The sequence below is a fragment of the Malaclemys terrapin genome, chromosome 1, assembly GCF_027887155.1.
Source record: "Malaclemys terrapin pileata isolate rMalTer1 chromosome 1, rMalTer1.hap1, whole genome shotgun sequence".
In the NCBI taxonomy this organism is placed as follows: domain Eukaryota; kingdom Metazoa; phylum Chordata; order Testudines; family Emydidae; genus Malaclemys; species Malaclemys terrapin.
The window spans coordinates 161,650,775-161,667,713 of record NC_071505.1 but is presented as its reverse complement, the minus strand read 5'-3'; the positions used below and the strand labels follow the sequence as shown (position 1 = coordinate 161,667,713).

General features: G+C 39.9%; 1 protein-coding gene across 3 annotated transcripts in view; it reads right to left on the bottom strand.

Annotated features, from left to right (window-relative positions):
* NECTIN3 (nectin cell adhesion molecule 3) overlaps nt 1-16,939 on the bottom strand; it is a 209,382-nt gene that overhangs the window by 171,137 nt on the left and 21,306 nt on the right. For all 3 annotated transcript variants that reach the window (XM_054045629.1, XM_054045638.1, XM_054045620.1), the window contains exon 2: nt 1,426-1,764. In XM_054045629.1, coding sequence (XP_053901604.1) covers nt 1,426-1,764 — 339 coding nt within the window. The remainder of the gene's footprint in view (nt 1-1,425; nt 1,765-16,939) is intronic.

Here is a 16,939-nt window from a genome sequence, read left to right as displayed (position 1 = left end):
TTTTTTTACAAAAAAGTTATTACAGCCAAGAGCAAAGTTCCTTACAGAATGGAAACAATGCATCATTTCACCTCACATTGGTGAGGGTTTGTCTACACTTTTCTTCCATGCATGAATCTCTAGTCAGAGTTTTAGTTAAAATTACTAATCTATAAGTAAACTAAACTCATTTTAACCATTGTTCATGGCATTAATATCAAACAAATAAGAAAACCTAAGAATGTGGATTAGTAAGACAAGGCCCCAGTTAAGTTTTTACTTCAAGCATTTTAAATACTCAATTGGGGGAGGGAGGAAGAGGATGAACAATTACTTCATATTTGCTGGAGTGCCCTCCCTAACCCTTTAATGAGCCATTAAGTTTCTTTTTAAAATAGTACACAGCAATTTACTTATTTCACCATCCAAAGCCTTCCTACAGTCATTTAGTATCTCATCAGATCAATACACCTGGAACATCCTTAACAAAGCTCCTTTAAATCACATATTGATTTTTCCATTCAAGTCAGCTATATTATTTATTCAAGATTTCAGGCCAAACTTTGTTAAGTTCGTTTTTTGCCTTTAGTTGAATTGTTTCTAAAATTTGAGAAGAAAGCTTATAAATAAAAATGCTTGAAATTACTCACATTCATGTGCAGTTTATTTTAAACATGCTAGAATGTTAAAGTTTGTTTTTAATTATAGTAAATATTTGTCAAACATTTGACATAGCAGCAATTTCATCTCAGCTTATTGTAACCCATCAGAGAATCTCTTCACTCAGCAAGCACTGACCAGTATATTAATTCCGTCACTTAATGTTTATTTTCTCTTTCTTGCACCTAAGGCCCAACTGTATTACCTACCTTTTTTTTTTTTAAATGCACACACTATTCTCATCTTTTGGATTATTTGACAGAGTGCTTTGATTTTCTGATTTAAAATATGTAAGTCCTCCCCAAATCACTAAGAATGACTTTGAATCAAAAGGCTTGTAGAGCTCTCGTGTATGTGACTACATCTACCAAAAAAACTTCACAAATCAACTAATACTGCATTACAACACCTGCTCAGTGTTGTCTTCTAAGTCAGCCAAGAGGATTGTTAAAGTAAACTTGAGTCAGAAGAATGAGTTATATACTTTTGTAAGTCACAGCATTAAGAAATTTGATCACTTCCTTACAAAGCTGGAGCCCACTAACAATATTTGAAACATTTGTCAAATCCCACTAGTGAACTTTCAGTGTAGAGTAGGAAGGTAAACAGCCAATCAGTGCAATGCAAGACAGTGTGCTGTCGATTCAGACCCCAGCTTGCCACACATGAAGTCTCCACGTAGCCACGTCCTATGAAGTTTGTTTTGCCTTTTTTTTTTTTTTTTTTTTTGGGGGGGGGGGTTGGGGTAAAAAAAAAATCAAATATATTATTAAGAAGCAAACATACCCAATACAGTTACAGTTGTTGATGACTGAGCATTTCCTAGTGGGAATGTAACTGCTTTGCATACATATTCTCCTGAATCAGAGAAGCTTATATTGTTTAGGATGATAGTTGCATCAGTAAGTGAGTAGTTCTTAAATGACACTCTTCCTTGGTATTCTCCTTGAACAGAAAACCCATATTCAGGATGATGAACAGCAATGGTCTGTGTACTTTTACCATGTATCTTCTCCCATGAGATTTGTGTTATTGTTTCATTTATTTCAATTATGCATTTCAGTGTGACATTCTTCCCCCAAACTGCTGTTACATGTGGATCAACCACTGGTCCAGCCAAGGCACCTAAAAACAAAGAAATGTGATGTTAGTTGAATTTCATCAAACATCAAATCTAAAGGCACGTATTTACTTTTAGCTATAATTTTTGCATTTCATTTAAAACCTTAATTTATTACTCTATTGCATTATACTTCCCTGGAGGCAGGTTTTAGGGACTGATGCACAGAAGAGAAAAACCAGCTCCTGGGTTCCCACGCTGAGCAATGTATTTCATTACCAACACGAATAACTAGATTTGGCAGAAATTGATTTTTGTTTTTATAACTGAAGAATAATGTTTTTTTTTTTTAAAAGGCTTAAAGATCAATTTTAATGTTCATATTTGCATGAAATTATGACGGTGTCAGGACAATTATATAATGAGTAGATGTTGAAATTTAAACATTTGAAGCTTTGTAACCATTAAAAAACAACATTATTTTGACATGTGACTAACAAAGTAAATATCCTTAAATCAAACTTTAATAAGCTTAAGCAGCATTTTTATTATTTTACCTATCCATAAATTGTAATATCAGAGATATTTGTGTCAGTCTGTGTCTCTATGGTGAAATCAATGTTAACCAACCATTTACTGATTAAAAAAAATAAATAAAAAAAAAAAGAAAAAGAGTGCGAGTGAAGCGTCCAATGCCATATGATAAGTCTGTGGCCAAGTCAGACATTGAACTTTTGTCATCCACCACAAGACTCTTTTCTCTAACTTCTATCTTGTCTTAGTGTTCAGGGAAGCTCCTAACAGGAAATAGCCAGTCAGAACTGTTACTATCTTATCTCAGCTACAGTCTGTCCTGCTTTCACTCCCCATCCGTTTTCTTCTGCTGAATACTCATCTACACTAACAACTTTCACTCCACCATTCATCAGCACTTAGTCCCAATCCACTGTTTTACAAATTAGCTTCGAGTGGGCCAGACACCTCACTGCTTTTATTAAAAGTTCTACAATATTTACAACTTCATCAAGTGTTCAAGACCAAGACAAGTAGTTTTAGAAATTAAGAACAGAGCTCATCCTCAAGGGCCATACCAAATCTGTGTGCGTCTGCACACAGAACAGCGTTTCTCAAATGCGGCCACCAGTGGATTTTTTTTCTTTTGCAGCCACAACAGCCTACATAGCACAGGCAGAGAATGGGGGAAGCAAAGCAGTGGCCCCTCCCTGTAGCACCCAGCTGTTTCTCTTGAATAACTGTTACCAAGGGCAGTGCAACGTGCCACCATGGGGTTCACGCTGGTGCTGCCAGAAGGGATCGGTGCCCTTCACCATGAAGCCCCCTCTCCAAGCAGCTCCTCTGGAGACACGTGGGGCCACTGTGCATGTCCCTGGAAGCGGCTCTCATCAGTGGAAGCGACTGCAGTGATCAGTCACCGGGACTCTCTTCTGGCAGCTCCCCGGCTCCCGCCCACCCAGCCACAGGTAGCCAGTGAGATCCCGGCCCCACTTCCCCAGGGTAGGCTCTCACTGAAGGGCAGTGGGAGGCAGGGATAGAGAGATGGATGTGTCAGAGTGGCCCCCAGCAAGAGTTGACACTCTGAAGCCATCAAAAAAAATCTAGAACATTAAAACTAATTTAAAGTGCATTGGGGGGGATCAGCCGTTTTTTTATTTTTTCCCGTTGTTAGGCATTGTATGCAAACTGCAGTGCATTCTTAATATCTGAGCTTCAACTATTTAAAGCAATCAAGCACCCTATAAGTTACTGCAGATGTATTATAGTTATCAACTCAAACCAAGGACAAAAATTTAAGTCTTTAAGTCAGATTTCAGATCCAATACACAAGCAACACCAACTTTCAATTTCTGTATATGCTGCAGTGATGGTTATGAAGTTTCAAAATAAGCAAGCACTCTAAATGAATCTAGGCTCTTAAGGGTACTGCTAGGTGTTAAAAAAATATGCTAATCTACTTTATGCAATATGCTGTAAACTTTCTGAATAAAGACTTACTCCTATTTTTTCCTGGGTTACCAGGAACTATTTCACAAGGGAGTACCTGAAATTATCAGTAATGTTAATTCAAGCTCTCTGATTCCATGTTACCAAGTCAATCTCATGGTGTAGTCTAAACATTTCATTTCCAACAGAAAGTTATAGTGATGCCTATTCAGTTAGAGAATCATCATGCCTACATATACCTGTACAATCTCACAGTCAAGTGTTTTGTTTCAGTATGTGTTCTCGTTCATGTGTAATGCTGCAGTACTAAATTTGGACTCAATTGATTTTTTCTGCCTTCTTGCTGTTTTTCTACTAGCAAACCCAGTATTTGATATTTTTGTGCATAGACCTTACATTGTAGCTTTAACATCATAGTTTGAATTTCATCCGTTATGCATTCACTAGAGTCTGTGACCTAACTCTAAGCTATGACTGCATGGCTAGTTTCACAAGCACTACAGAGCAAGGTTTATTTATTTATTTATTTTTAAGCACCTGGCTTGACTGAGGATTGTGGCCAACCACACACAGTTTGAGAGCTTGGCTGCTGCCCACGTTGGTGATAAATTGCTAGCTTTTCCAGTACTGAAGATAGCCTTCCAAATGTGATGTCTATTAGCAAGGATGCAGTGGTGTCTTAAGAAATCTGTAGATAGCACAAAACTTGGACTCAGAGCACTCAACTATTGTTGCTCTTATTCATCTTATTCAGTTTGAGTGGCAACTCTCATGACCAATCACTAGATTTGTGTCCAAAATTGTTTAATGGCTCATTTTTGCCAAGAGACTGGATAAAAAAAGAACAGAGCTGTTGCAAGAAAAAAAAAAAAGGGGGGGGGGGGGGAACTGCCAAGAAAAAATACCAGTTGTCCTGAATAGTAGTATATTTTCCCCAGTAAATGATGCTGAATGCCAAAGTAAGGTAATGAGCGCTGAAGACTTACTATACATCAAGGCCCTGTTTTCTACCGGAAATAGTTATGTGAAAGCCTCCCACTGACATCAAGGCAACTTTCATTGGGAACTGAGGGGACCGTAGCCATATATTTGTACTCTGTGTCCATTACAGAAAGACTATTTTTATCCTTTACACAAGATGTTTGACAACCATGCTATGCAGGATTTCAAAATGTGAGCCTCCCAACTTTGGTAAAAGCAGTGCTTAACACCTCTCAAGTAAGGCTACTTTTACATTTCCAAACAACAAGCTACACTGAAGTTGAGTTAGGATTATGAACACCCATCAGTAACTCTACAGATAAAGTAATGTTCTAATTAGATCAAAACCACTTTTTACAAACTCAGAAAATACAGTTATGGTTTAGCTTCCAAAGTCCAAATGTTGAATATAAAAAGAAGCAGATAAGGCATTTTTAACTGACTCTTTTCTTCCCTGTAGTGATAGCAAGTAATAATCAAGTACCTCTGGTTTTCATTCATTTATTTTTAATGTTTTATTTTATGACAGTGCGCAAAACCTCTATCCGTGTTGGGGCCACTGTGTGGAGAGTGCACTAAAGTGGGTCAGACGATCCCTGCCCTAAAGGGCATCCTGTATTTAAGAATATGATGGCAGCCATTTTGACAAAGCTCACTGCAGAGTATTATTTGTCAGTCCCCGCTGAAGGATAAACTTTCAGTCATGAAGAACAAGACTACTAATCCTTAAAAATCTTCAAGTGAAGCCAACACAACACTTTGAACTGTAATTTCATCCTAAGTATGCTAGGTCTGTAATGCCCTTAGGAGAATTATTTGGGATTTACAGCAGTGTGTTTTAGCAAGCTGTATAGGATACACTTTAAAAGTGAAACTTTGCTATTTGTAAAGCCTCAAAAAATTCTGTACTTCTCTATACAGAACGACATAATTTTGGGGTATGAAATATTGTACTCAGTAGCTAAGCTGTTGACTTCCTGCTTCAGTACCAAAAAGTCAACTCAACTTTAACTTCTGAATTGCAACAGATGCCTCCATAATGCAATATTTTGTCTTAAATGTTAGCTTTTAAGCACCTAAGTAAATTTTAAGGCTCTCCTTCTTCATTAAAGAAAGGATAGCTTTTGAAAGGTTCAAGTGATTTTTTTGCCTCTGTCTTCACGCACAAGGTCAGCTCCCAGATTGCTGCACTGGGCAGTACAGCATGGGGAGAAGGTGACCAACCCTCTGTGGAGAAAGAAGTGGTTCGGGACTATTTAGAAAAACTGGACGTGCACAAATCCATGGGGCCGGATGCGCTGCATCCGAGGGTGCTAAAGGAGTTGGCGGGTGAGATTGCAGAGCCATTAGCCATTATTTTTGAAAACTCATGGCGATCGGGGGAGGTCCCAGATGACTGGAAAAAGGCTAATGTAGTGCCCATCTTTAAAAAAGGGAAGAAGGAGGATCCGGGGAACTACAGGCCAGTCAGCCTCACCTCAGTCCCTGGAAAAATCATGGAGCAGGTCCTCAAGGAATCAATTATGAAACATTTAGAGGAGAGGAAAGTGATCAGGAACAGTCAGCATGGATTCACGAAGGGGAAGTCGTGCCTGACTAACCTAATTGCCTTCTATGATGAGATAACTGGCTCTGTGGATGAGGGGAAAGCAGTGGATGTGTTATTTCTTGACTTCAGCAAAGCTTTTGATACTGTCTCCCACAGTATTCTTGCCACCAAGTTAAAGAAGTATGGGCTGGATGAATGGACTGTAAGGTGGATAGAAAGCTGGCTAGATCGTCGGGCTCAACGGGTAGTGATCAATGGCTCCATGTCTAGTTGGCAGCCGGTTTCAAGTGGAGTGCCCCAAGGGTCGGTCCTGGGGCCGGTTTTGTTTAATATCTTTATTAATGATCTGGAGGATGGTGTGGACTGCACTCTCAGCAAGTTTGCAGATGACACTAAACTAGGAGGCGTGGTAGATACACTAGAGGGTAGGGATCGGATACAGAGGGACCTAGACAAATTAGAGGATTGGGCAGAAAAAAACCTGATGAGGTTCAACAAGGACAAGTGCAGAGTCCTGCACTTAGGACGGAAGAATCCCATGCACTGCTACAGACTAGGGACCGAATGGCTAGGTAGCAGTTCTGCTGAAAAGGACCTAGGGGTCACAGTGGATATGAAGCTGGATATGAGTCAACAGTGTGCTCTTGTTGCCAAGAAGGCTAACGGCATTTTGGGCTGTATAAGTAGGGGCATTGCCAGCAGATCGAGGAACGTGATCGTTCCCCTTTATTCGACATTGGTGAGGCCTCATCTGGAATACTGTGTCCAGTTTTGGTCCCCACACTACAAGAAGGATGTGGAAAAATTGGAAAGAGTCCAGCGGAGGGCAACAAAAATGATTAGGGGTCTGGAGCACATGACTTATGAGGAGAGGCTGAGAGAACTGGGATTGTTTAGTCTCCAGAAGAGAAGAATGAGGGGGGATTTGATAGCAGCCTTCAACTACCTGAAGGGGGGTTCCAAAGAGGATGGAGCTCGGCTGTTCTCAGTGGTGGCAGATGACAGAACAAGGAGCAATGGTCTCAAGTTGCAGTGGGGGAGGTCCAGGTTGGATATCAGGAAAAACTATTTCACTAGGAGGGTGGTGAAACACTGGAATGCGTTACCTAGGGAGGTGGTGGAGTCTCCTTCCTTGGAGGTTTTTAAGGCCCGGCTTGACAAAGCCCTGGCTGGGATGATTTAGCTGGGAATTGGTCCTGCTTTGAGCAGGGGGTTGGACTAGATGACCTCTTGAGGTCCCTTCCAACTCTGATATTCTATGATTCTATGATTCTATGATTCTAAGTGTCAAGCCGAAATTTTGGCTTGGGAATATTGCATTTACAGTATGCTGGAGATAGTAACAATTATTACCTACAAGGAACAAAGTCGCTCTTTCCAGGTGACTAAGAAGCCCAGCAATTTCCCAAGTGGCTTTTTTCTTCTCATACCCAAGCCACATTGCAGTGCTTCAATATAAAGTCTTTTCAAGCAGATAGAAACAAAAATACTCCAGCAGAGAGAACATGGCAGAAGTTTTAAAGTTACTTCACCCTCATTTGTGTTGAAAGACAATGGAAGGATTTTTTCCTACCCATTATGTTCACTTCTCACAGATTTTATAGTGGCTCTTTCAACTTTATACTGCATTGTCTAGAACAGTGCTATTAAAGTTAAATAGCCATTTTCAACAGATTTTCCTGCAGAGATTAAGGTGTTTGAAAACACTGACATTCTGTTACAGACAAAAATCTAAGTGGTATAACAAACCAACCAAGCTAGGCTACAACAATCTAGAACATCAATATCCTTTTATATAAATGACACTTCTGAATCACTAACTTTTAGTGTTTCAAAAAAGGTCAGATAATCCTGTAGGAGGAATAAGAAATTAATATTGGGCTTCAAAAAGCGCTCACCTATTAACATTAAAAGTTTATTACTGTTCAGCCATGCCCCCTCAAACTGAAACAGATACCAAGGGGCTTGTCTGCATGGTGCTGTAATGCACACCAGAGGAATACAAAATCTAATGTGCACCAATTGACCTGTGTGGACTCCAGTAAAGCACACTAAAAGTTCCCTAGAGTGCATTAATGTAGCATGTTTCAGTCTTAGTTAACACACTGGGGAGCTTTGCGTGTGCGCGAGCAGGGTCCACATGGATCAGTTAGCATGCAATACATAGGTGCACATTCATATTCACATCCCTCATCAGGTGCCCATTGCCACACTACGTAGATAAGCCCTCAGGCGTGCTGTGTTAAATTGTTTTGGTAGTATTGATGCTTTCATTCAAAGTGGTTACCACTCACATCAAAGTAAAGTATCAGCTATATGAGAGGTTTCAGAGTAGCTATATGAGACACTCGTTTCTGAACTGTTTCCATGCGAGTTCAAAAGACAAGCAATTTAGCCCAAGCCCTGATTAAATAGTATTTCTATAGCATGTAACCTTCTCACCACTGAAGATACAGGGACAGTACTTCACTATATTTAGTTAGCAGGTTTGTTCAAGTTCTTTACACTGCATCATTTGACTAGAAATATAATCAAGCCTTTTATTAGGTACTGGTGTCTAAGAATTATTTATCATGTCTACTGGCTGTACAATATTTGATATCTGTTGGTTTCTCTTAGTAGCTAAGGACAAAGATTGTTCTCCAGAAGAAATTAATTTATATGACAGACAAAACCAAGTGCTTCTACAGAAGCATGTATTCCCTAGATCCATCTCTAAAGGACCCTTGATGTGTACTGGAGATAGACACGGGAAAACTATCTACATATTCGGAGTTAAAGTAACATTAAAGGTGCTACTATTATAAAGCAACTAAATTTTAAGAAACATTAAGTAGAAAGCATTCAAGATTTTTTGGGTCAGTGTTGCATCATACTTTCTGGAACTACAAGTTCAAGGTGCTGTTAAGTGTTTTGAGTTAAGTTCTAGGCTGACATCTGAGCAATTCCCAGCATAACCTTTGTCCTTTCTGAGGCACATTGCAAGAGCGTTGCCTATGCAAGATTGTCATGCTTCAAATGCATTGGACATTTCTTCACAAGTGAGCCTGCAGTTTTGAACATCTGGTAATTTAAGTATACAGAAGGCTGAAGTCAGCACTAAAAGATACAGACAACTATCATGACTGGTATCTTAAGTTTTAGCATAACAGAGACGTTCCAGTTAAGCTATGAGCAACAGGGCGGTAAAAGCTTCAGGAGCTTCGTTATCCTGACAAAATAAGGACGAGTGGATGACTTGAAAGTGGATCAAAGCTTTGATGACCCTGACTTATTACAAGTACACTGAATGAAGCACACTCCAGGCAAGTGGCACAAATTAGATTATTGATATTAAAATATGAATAGAAAACTTTTGACAGTAGCAGCCTCTAGGAAGCAAAGGGCAAAAGCACTCTACTGTAGACAATGAAGCACTTGCTTGCACATAATTAAATTTGAACAAAAAAAGTCAGCATGTCTTCATAATCAACTGTTTAACCATTAATATACCTGGATATCAAACTGAAATTTAGTTTCTCTTTTGCTGTTTAGCCAAGGCAGAACAAAAATTTTCCATCTCAAGAATAGCTATTTTTAAAAATCTAGTCAAAGTGAATACAGACTGTAGTGATAAGTAGTGTCCAACTAGTAATTTAGTGAAACTTGCAGATTAATCACACATTGTACATGCAGCTTTTTGATGCCAACAAAAAGGGATATGAAGAGTTAGATTCCCCTTTAAAAGCTCTCACTTGCAATTTATTACCAATTTTACATGAAGGAAAACCTCTTCATATAGGTTATTTCTAAGTTATTGGAGTCTTAGTCGTTTATTATACAATTCATATTGGAAGGGATGATTAAAACAGCGTTTTTGTCTCAGATGAACAAAATATCATGAATAATGACAACAAGGAGTCTGGTGGACCTTAAAGACTAACAGATTTATTTGGGCATAAGCTTTCGTGGGTAAAAACCTCACTTCTTCAGATGCATAGAGTGAAAGTTACAGATGCAGGCATTATATACTGACACATGGAGAGCAGGAAGTTACTTCGCAAGTGGAGAACCAGTGTTGACAGGGCCAATTCAATCAGGGTGGATGTAGTCCACTCCCAATAATAGATGAGGAGGTGTCAATTCCAGGAGAGGAAAAGCTGCTTCTGTAATGAGCCAGCCACTCCCAGTCCCTATTCAAGCCCAGATTAATGGTGTTGAATTTGCAAATGAATTTTAGTTCTGCTGTTTCTCTTTGAAGTCTGTTTCTGAAGTTGTTTTGTTCAAGGATAGTGACACTTAAATTTGTAATAGAATGACCAGGGAGATTGAAGTGTTCACTTACTGGCTTATGTATGTTACCATTCCTGATGTCCGATTTGTGTCCATTTATTCTTTTGCGGAGGGACTGTCCGGTTTGGCCAATGTACATGACAGAGGGGCATTGCTGGCACATGATGGCATATATAACATTAGTGGATGTGCAGGTGAATGAGCCCTTGATGGTGTGGCTGATGTGGTTGGGTCCTCTGATGGTGTCGCCAGAGTAGATATAGGGACAGAGTAGGCAACGAGGTTTGCTACAGGGATTGATTTCTGTGGTGTGGTGTGTAGTTGCTGGTGAGTATTTGCTTCAGGTTGGGGGGGTTGTCTGTAAGCGAGGACTGGCCTGCCTCCCAAGGTCTGTGAGAGTGAGGGATCATTTTCCAGGATAGGTTGTAGATTGTGGATAATACACTGGAGAGGTTTTAGCTGGGGGCTGTATGTGATGGCCAGTGGTGTTCTGTTATTGTCCTTGTTGGGCCTGTCCTGTAGTAGGTGATTTCTGGGTACCCGTCTTGCTCTGTCAATCTGTTTCCTCATTTCCCCAGGTGGGTATTGTAGTTTTACGAATGCTTGATAAAGATCTTGTAGGTGTTTGTCTCTGTCTGAGGGCTTGGAGCAAATTTGGTTGTATCTTAGGGCTTGGCTGTAGACAATGGATCGTGTGATGTGTCTTGGATGGAAGCTGGAGGCATGTAGGTACGTAAAACTACATCCACCCTGATTGAATTGGCCCTGTCAACACTGGTTCTCCACTTGCGAAGTAACTCCCTGCTCTCCATGTGTCAGTATATAATGCCTGCATCTGTAACTTTCACTCTATGCATCTGAAGAAGTGAGGTTTTTACCCACGAAAGCTTATGCCCAAATAAATCTGTTAGTCTTTAAGGTGCCACCAGACTCCTTGTTGTGTTTGTAGATACAGACTAACACGGCTACCCCCTGATACATGAATAATGACCTCATTCAAAGTTTGCTAGATAATGTAATCATTAATTTAGAAGCTGAATGTCTGCTACACATTAAAAACACTGATTAAACAGAAACACTGGCTTTATGGCTCATTACAACCATTTGTAACACACCCTACTACCTGGTAACCCTTAATTGCCCACTTCATTGAAAGTGGTCTCTTATAACAAGTGAGCTCCTTATGCTTAACAATCTGTCCCAACTTGTATTTAGCTTAGACGCTCTGGTTACCTTCCCCAGACCTGAAGAGCAGCTCTGTGACACCCAAAAGTTTGCCCCTTCCACCAACAGAACTTAGTCTAATAATAATAATAATTTAAAAAAAAAAAAGTTACCTCATCTTCCTTGATCCTAGGATCTAAGAGACGTGATCTATAACATCATGAAAAACATTAAAAGCAATATGTTTAAACTGGGAGAATTCAACTGATGTGCCACTAATAGGGCTACATATTAATTTTATGAAAACAGACAATTGCTGAGAAACCCCTAGTCTTCACTTGTTTTATTGAGAAACGTCAGAAAATGGATTATATTAGCAATTCAATATACTAATGTGTATATAGTCTAATAGCAAACGATCTTTGTAAGATTCAAAGAATCTAAGGCCAGAAGGGACCACTGATCTAGTCAGTCATTATGCAAAACAGTTTTGGTGAACATTTTAGAAAAATCCAATTTTGATTTAACAGTTGCGAGTGATAAGGAATCCACCACAACCTTCGTTACTGTGGTCCAATGATTAATTACCTCCACTATTAAAAATTTACACTGTATTTCCAGTCTGACTTTATTGAGCTGCAACTTCCAGTCACTGGATCTTGCTGTAAGAAATAATGCAACTGTCCCCAAAAACGGTAAGAGACAAGATCCTCCAAAATTGGCTGGCAGCTCTCAACATACACATCAAAATGACTTCTTTGACCCAGCTTTAGCAGCATTCAAAGTTGAAAAAGACCTCCATCATTTTAATTTATTTATTGGTTTCCTCTTACAGAAATCTAATATTCTGTTATAAGGATGATAGAAAGGAGTAGTGAAATGCTGTCTTGGTTAAGTAGAATATTAAAACTGCTTTTTATATTGGGAAAGATAGATGTCTAATGACAGTAATGTGGCACCAAAGTCTTAACATATCTAATGAGTCATTAAGTTTCAGATCTGAGCAGAAGAGGTCTTTCAACATAGTCTGAACTTTCTTTAGGAATGCAGAGGACGGGAGCCATGACAAACACCACACAGTTGGTTGGTGCCTTATCAGAAGCATCAATTGAGACTTGTAGGGAGGTTTTAGCTATTATCTGATCCTCCATAAATAAGTATTTAAATTGCTCTCCAAGGTGTGATCAAGTTTATCAACGTACTCAGGGCTTGTCTCCACTTACTGGGGGATTGATGCATGGCGATCGATCCACCGGGGGTCGATTTAGTGGGTCTTCACTAAACTTCTAGTGAAGACCCGCTAAATCAACTGCTGATCACTCCCCCGTCAACTGTGGTACTCCACCGGAACAAGCAGCATAAGGTAAGTCCCAGCACGGTGTAGACACAGCAAAAGGTTGACCGAAGCTACGTTGACTCCAGCTATGTTATTCATGTAGCTGGAGTTGCGTAACTTAGGTTGACTGAGCCCTGTAGTGAAGACCTGTCCTCAGTAACTGCTCCACGTAAGGTAATCATAAAAAAAAAAAAAAAAAAAAAAAAAAAAACGTGACAGAAGGGTCTGATAATTCACTATGCCAGATTGAAGGCTAGCCAAATACCATTTTCTTAATAAGTCCAATCTCAACTCCTTTTTTGCAGTAGTCCTAAAGAATTTACATTTTGACTTCTCTTGTGCAGTGGGCACCTCCAAAGACCCTGGGTCAGGATGCATATAGAAATATTCTAAGCCTGTGGGAGGCACTCAATACCTTTTTTCAATTTTCTTATAAGTGGGTGATATAGATGCTGTATTCGGTCATAAGCGTTAGGTTGGTTTTAATAAGCCTTCACTTACAGGAAACAAAAGCCTCTCACACAGATGTATGCCAAAAGTCAAATATTTTATGTCCTTTTCCTTTAACAGTCTGAACCATGGTCTCCAAAGCATCCACCATTCTGCCAACTAATCCCTGAAATAACCCATAATTATCTGATGAAGAGCCAGAGCCTCATTCTGAGAAGAGAATGGAATATGCTCTGGAACAGTTTCAAAAACTTGTTGCTGATTTATACGTTCATACAGAGACTGACACGAAGAAGAGTCTGTCTCAGTAATATGTACAGATTGCTGTGAATGCTTTTGTATAATAGGTGGATCCTACGGTGAAGGAGATCTAACCCTAGAAACCGCAGCTGAAGGAGGTTTTGATTTAGGATATCGCCATGAGGACCAGTGAGGCCAAGCAGTTTGTTCATATGGATAAAACAAGTTTGGATTGAAGGGGGGAGGGAAGGGGAGGGATTTTAACATGTTTTTACCTGTATCTGACCTGACACTAATATGTATGGGTCATAAGACACACTGAAGGGTAAGAGGATGAAATATTCCAACTATTAAAAGATGTTTAAAGAGGAATACCAATGCTCTTTATTTTAAGGGGGCAAGGGACTGCTTGTGTGAAGATCTGAGAATTATCCACTGAATAAGGCCTACCACAACAACACCCAGATGACCTCGAAAGCACTTCCTGATAACAGAAACTCCTAACAACGTCAGATCACGTTGCATGGAAACCACCAAATGACTGTGTGCTGTACACATTGGCATCAAGTTATGCTGCTCCATTAGCTGACCTGGCGATATTAATACCTGGCATGAGAAGCTTTACAGCTAGAGGAGCCAGAGCTGATATGTTAAAAGCAGCAGCAGCCTGCAGATACAGGCACAGGCATCAGCTTCTCTGAGGATGCCTGCACTGAGCAAGTCACCCCTGTAGGGGGCTGTAACTGACCTCACGCAGAACAATGATGCTGCAGGCAGCTGAGAAAACTGACCCAGTGCCAAGAGCATAGGTGCTAGCAGCAGACTGACACTGCAGCAGTGCTCTGTTTTGGTGCAGGTAACAGTCAACAAGTTTTCCAAGTTACCTCCTGCCAAAATGAAGAGCAAGGGGCTGCTTTCAGAACAGCACTTCTTCCTGGAGATAGAAAGGGGTGAAGCGACTGTCTTCTTTTCTGAGGAAGTCTTTTTAAGGAATTTTCCTCTGTACTTCAGAGAGGAGTAATGACAGTCACCGTTTGCAGTCCAGAGGATGAAACAGGCGGAGTCCTGGACATAATGTAGTTGCCAGGACCCTTTTTACTGACGACTATCCTGGACTAGAGAAGTTTCTCTTCCATTTGGTTCGAAGACTGGCTTCACAGCTTTCTCCAACATGAACAAATTCATCCCATCGTCCCTACATTTAGTTGCCCTGTTAGTGACTTTTTATTTAAGCACGTCTCTGAAGTAAACAGTAACAATACCTAGAATGCAAGTCACTAATGGGCTTAACAGCCCCTCAGAACTCCCAAAATTTAAAGTCCAGTGGGTTTTCTCCCCACATCACACTAGACCCTGCCCCAGCTATAGGGCAAACAAAATCTAGAGAAAGCTAAAACCTACTTCACATACTACACTAAATAACTAGCCTAAATTAGCCATTTAGAAAATAGTAATAAAATATTCAACTGGAAAAATCATAAAATGTTTGAATGGAAAAAAGTAGACACTGCTAACTGGGTCTGTCTTACAGCAATTAGCAGTTGAAAGGAACTGAGGCTCAGTTGGTCACTCCACCCTCCTTTTACCCTTAAAGGGGAAGGGTCTTGAGGCCAGAAGAAGAGATGTGACCAATGGACACTGCTAGCAAAGAATTCTGATCTTCAGTGTATGGGGCGCATGCACATCAGAAGTGGAATACATGTCTACCAGTAGTCAAAGCACCTTTTTTCATAAGCTACACTTAGTTCACTGTAAAGGCGTATTTTTCTAATCCTGCATCCTGCTCTTCTCTGAACCCTCTCCAATTTATTAACATCCTCCTTGATGTGGGCACCTCTTACTGGACATGGTATTCCACTAGTGGTCACACCAGTGCCAACTACAGAGGTAACAGAACTTTCCTACTCCTACTCAACACTCCCATATTAAGGCATCCAAGTATTAGTCCTTTTGGACACTGCGAGCTCATATTCAGCTGATAATCCACCATGATCCCAATGTCTTTCCGACTCAGTGTTTTTCCAAGAATGGAGGACTCCATCCTTGAAATACGGCCTACATTTCCCCCCCGCCCCATGTAGGTCTTTACATTTGGCAATACTGAAACACTGTTTGCTTGTACCACACAAATCCTGATGGACATGTCCTCTTCATTATTCACCACTCCCACCAGATACAAAATTCAACAGGTTTTTGTTAGTAATTCAGAGAGTTCACTTAGTAGTCCATTTCACTTTCCGATACAACACAAGCATAACGCCACAGAACTGTGTCTGATGACACTGCAGGAGAATATTTAGCCTTTTTAATTCATTATCTCTGAAAGGAAGTATCTACTTTTGTATTTTTTTTTAAAACAGAAGTTTTAGTTAAGTAAGTTACTTTCAAGAAATAAATTCAGTCGCACACTGAATAGTCAGGGTTGAACCACCACACACACAACTATGACCAATTAGTAAGACACTTTTGTAGTCGTCACACTAGGCCCACTGTCTAATCTTTCAATATCTAAATCAAAAACTTCATCTCAGAAATTTCAAATTCAAGCAAGCACAGATCACTCTTTATGGAGATTAAGAAACAGCACAATGATTGGTTAAGACTTTTGTATGCTCTGTTTAACAGGTCTGTTTTGATTCTCGGTAACTGGAAATTTAAAGCACAATGGAATATGTTCTGACATGTTCTAAATAATGTTTATTCCCTTCCCTGTTCCAGTGAAACACTGCTACCTCCAACAAGTGTCTATGTTACAGATACGATCATGGATTTTGCCCAAAGGAGTTGGTACATCTCTATTACTGGTGATGACGAAGCGGAGAGCCAAATTTCCTTGGCTAGATTAAGGAGACCTGAATTAATAGGAAAGGCTAATTTATCTTATCTGCCTCCATAAAATATCAAAATGAGGAGTTGACAACTCTACTGCAGAGATACCTGTCTGAAGTCAAGGTTGCTCGTCATTCTCCCTAAAATTTCCTCTAACTTTCTTTATTCAGTGGGGCAGAAATGGATTTTGACAATTTGAGGACTATGTACAACTTTGAATTCTGACAGATATTATTAAATAGCTTATTAAATAACATCATGTTAGCTGAATCTGCCATTTGTTGCATGACACAGCCTTGACATCTCCCAGATCCAGAACAATGGAAGTTCATTAGATCTTGATGACTCCCATTCAAATGGAAACACATTGGGAAAGCAGGATAGCTAAAGCCTCAAGAAATCAATCTGACCAAGTCTGTCTGAAAGGGCTAGAATTTGGAGAACAAAGTCTAAAAGC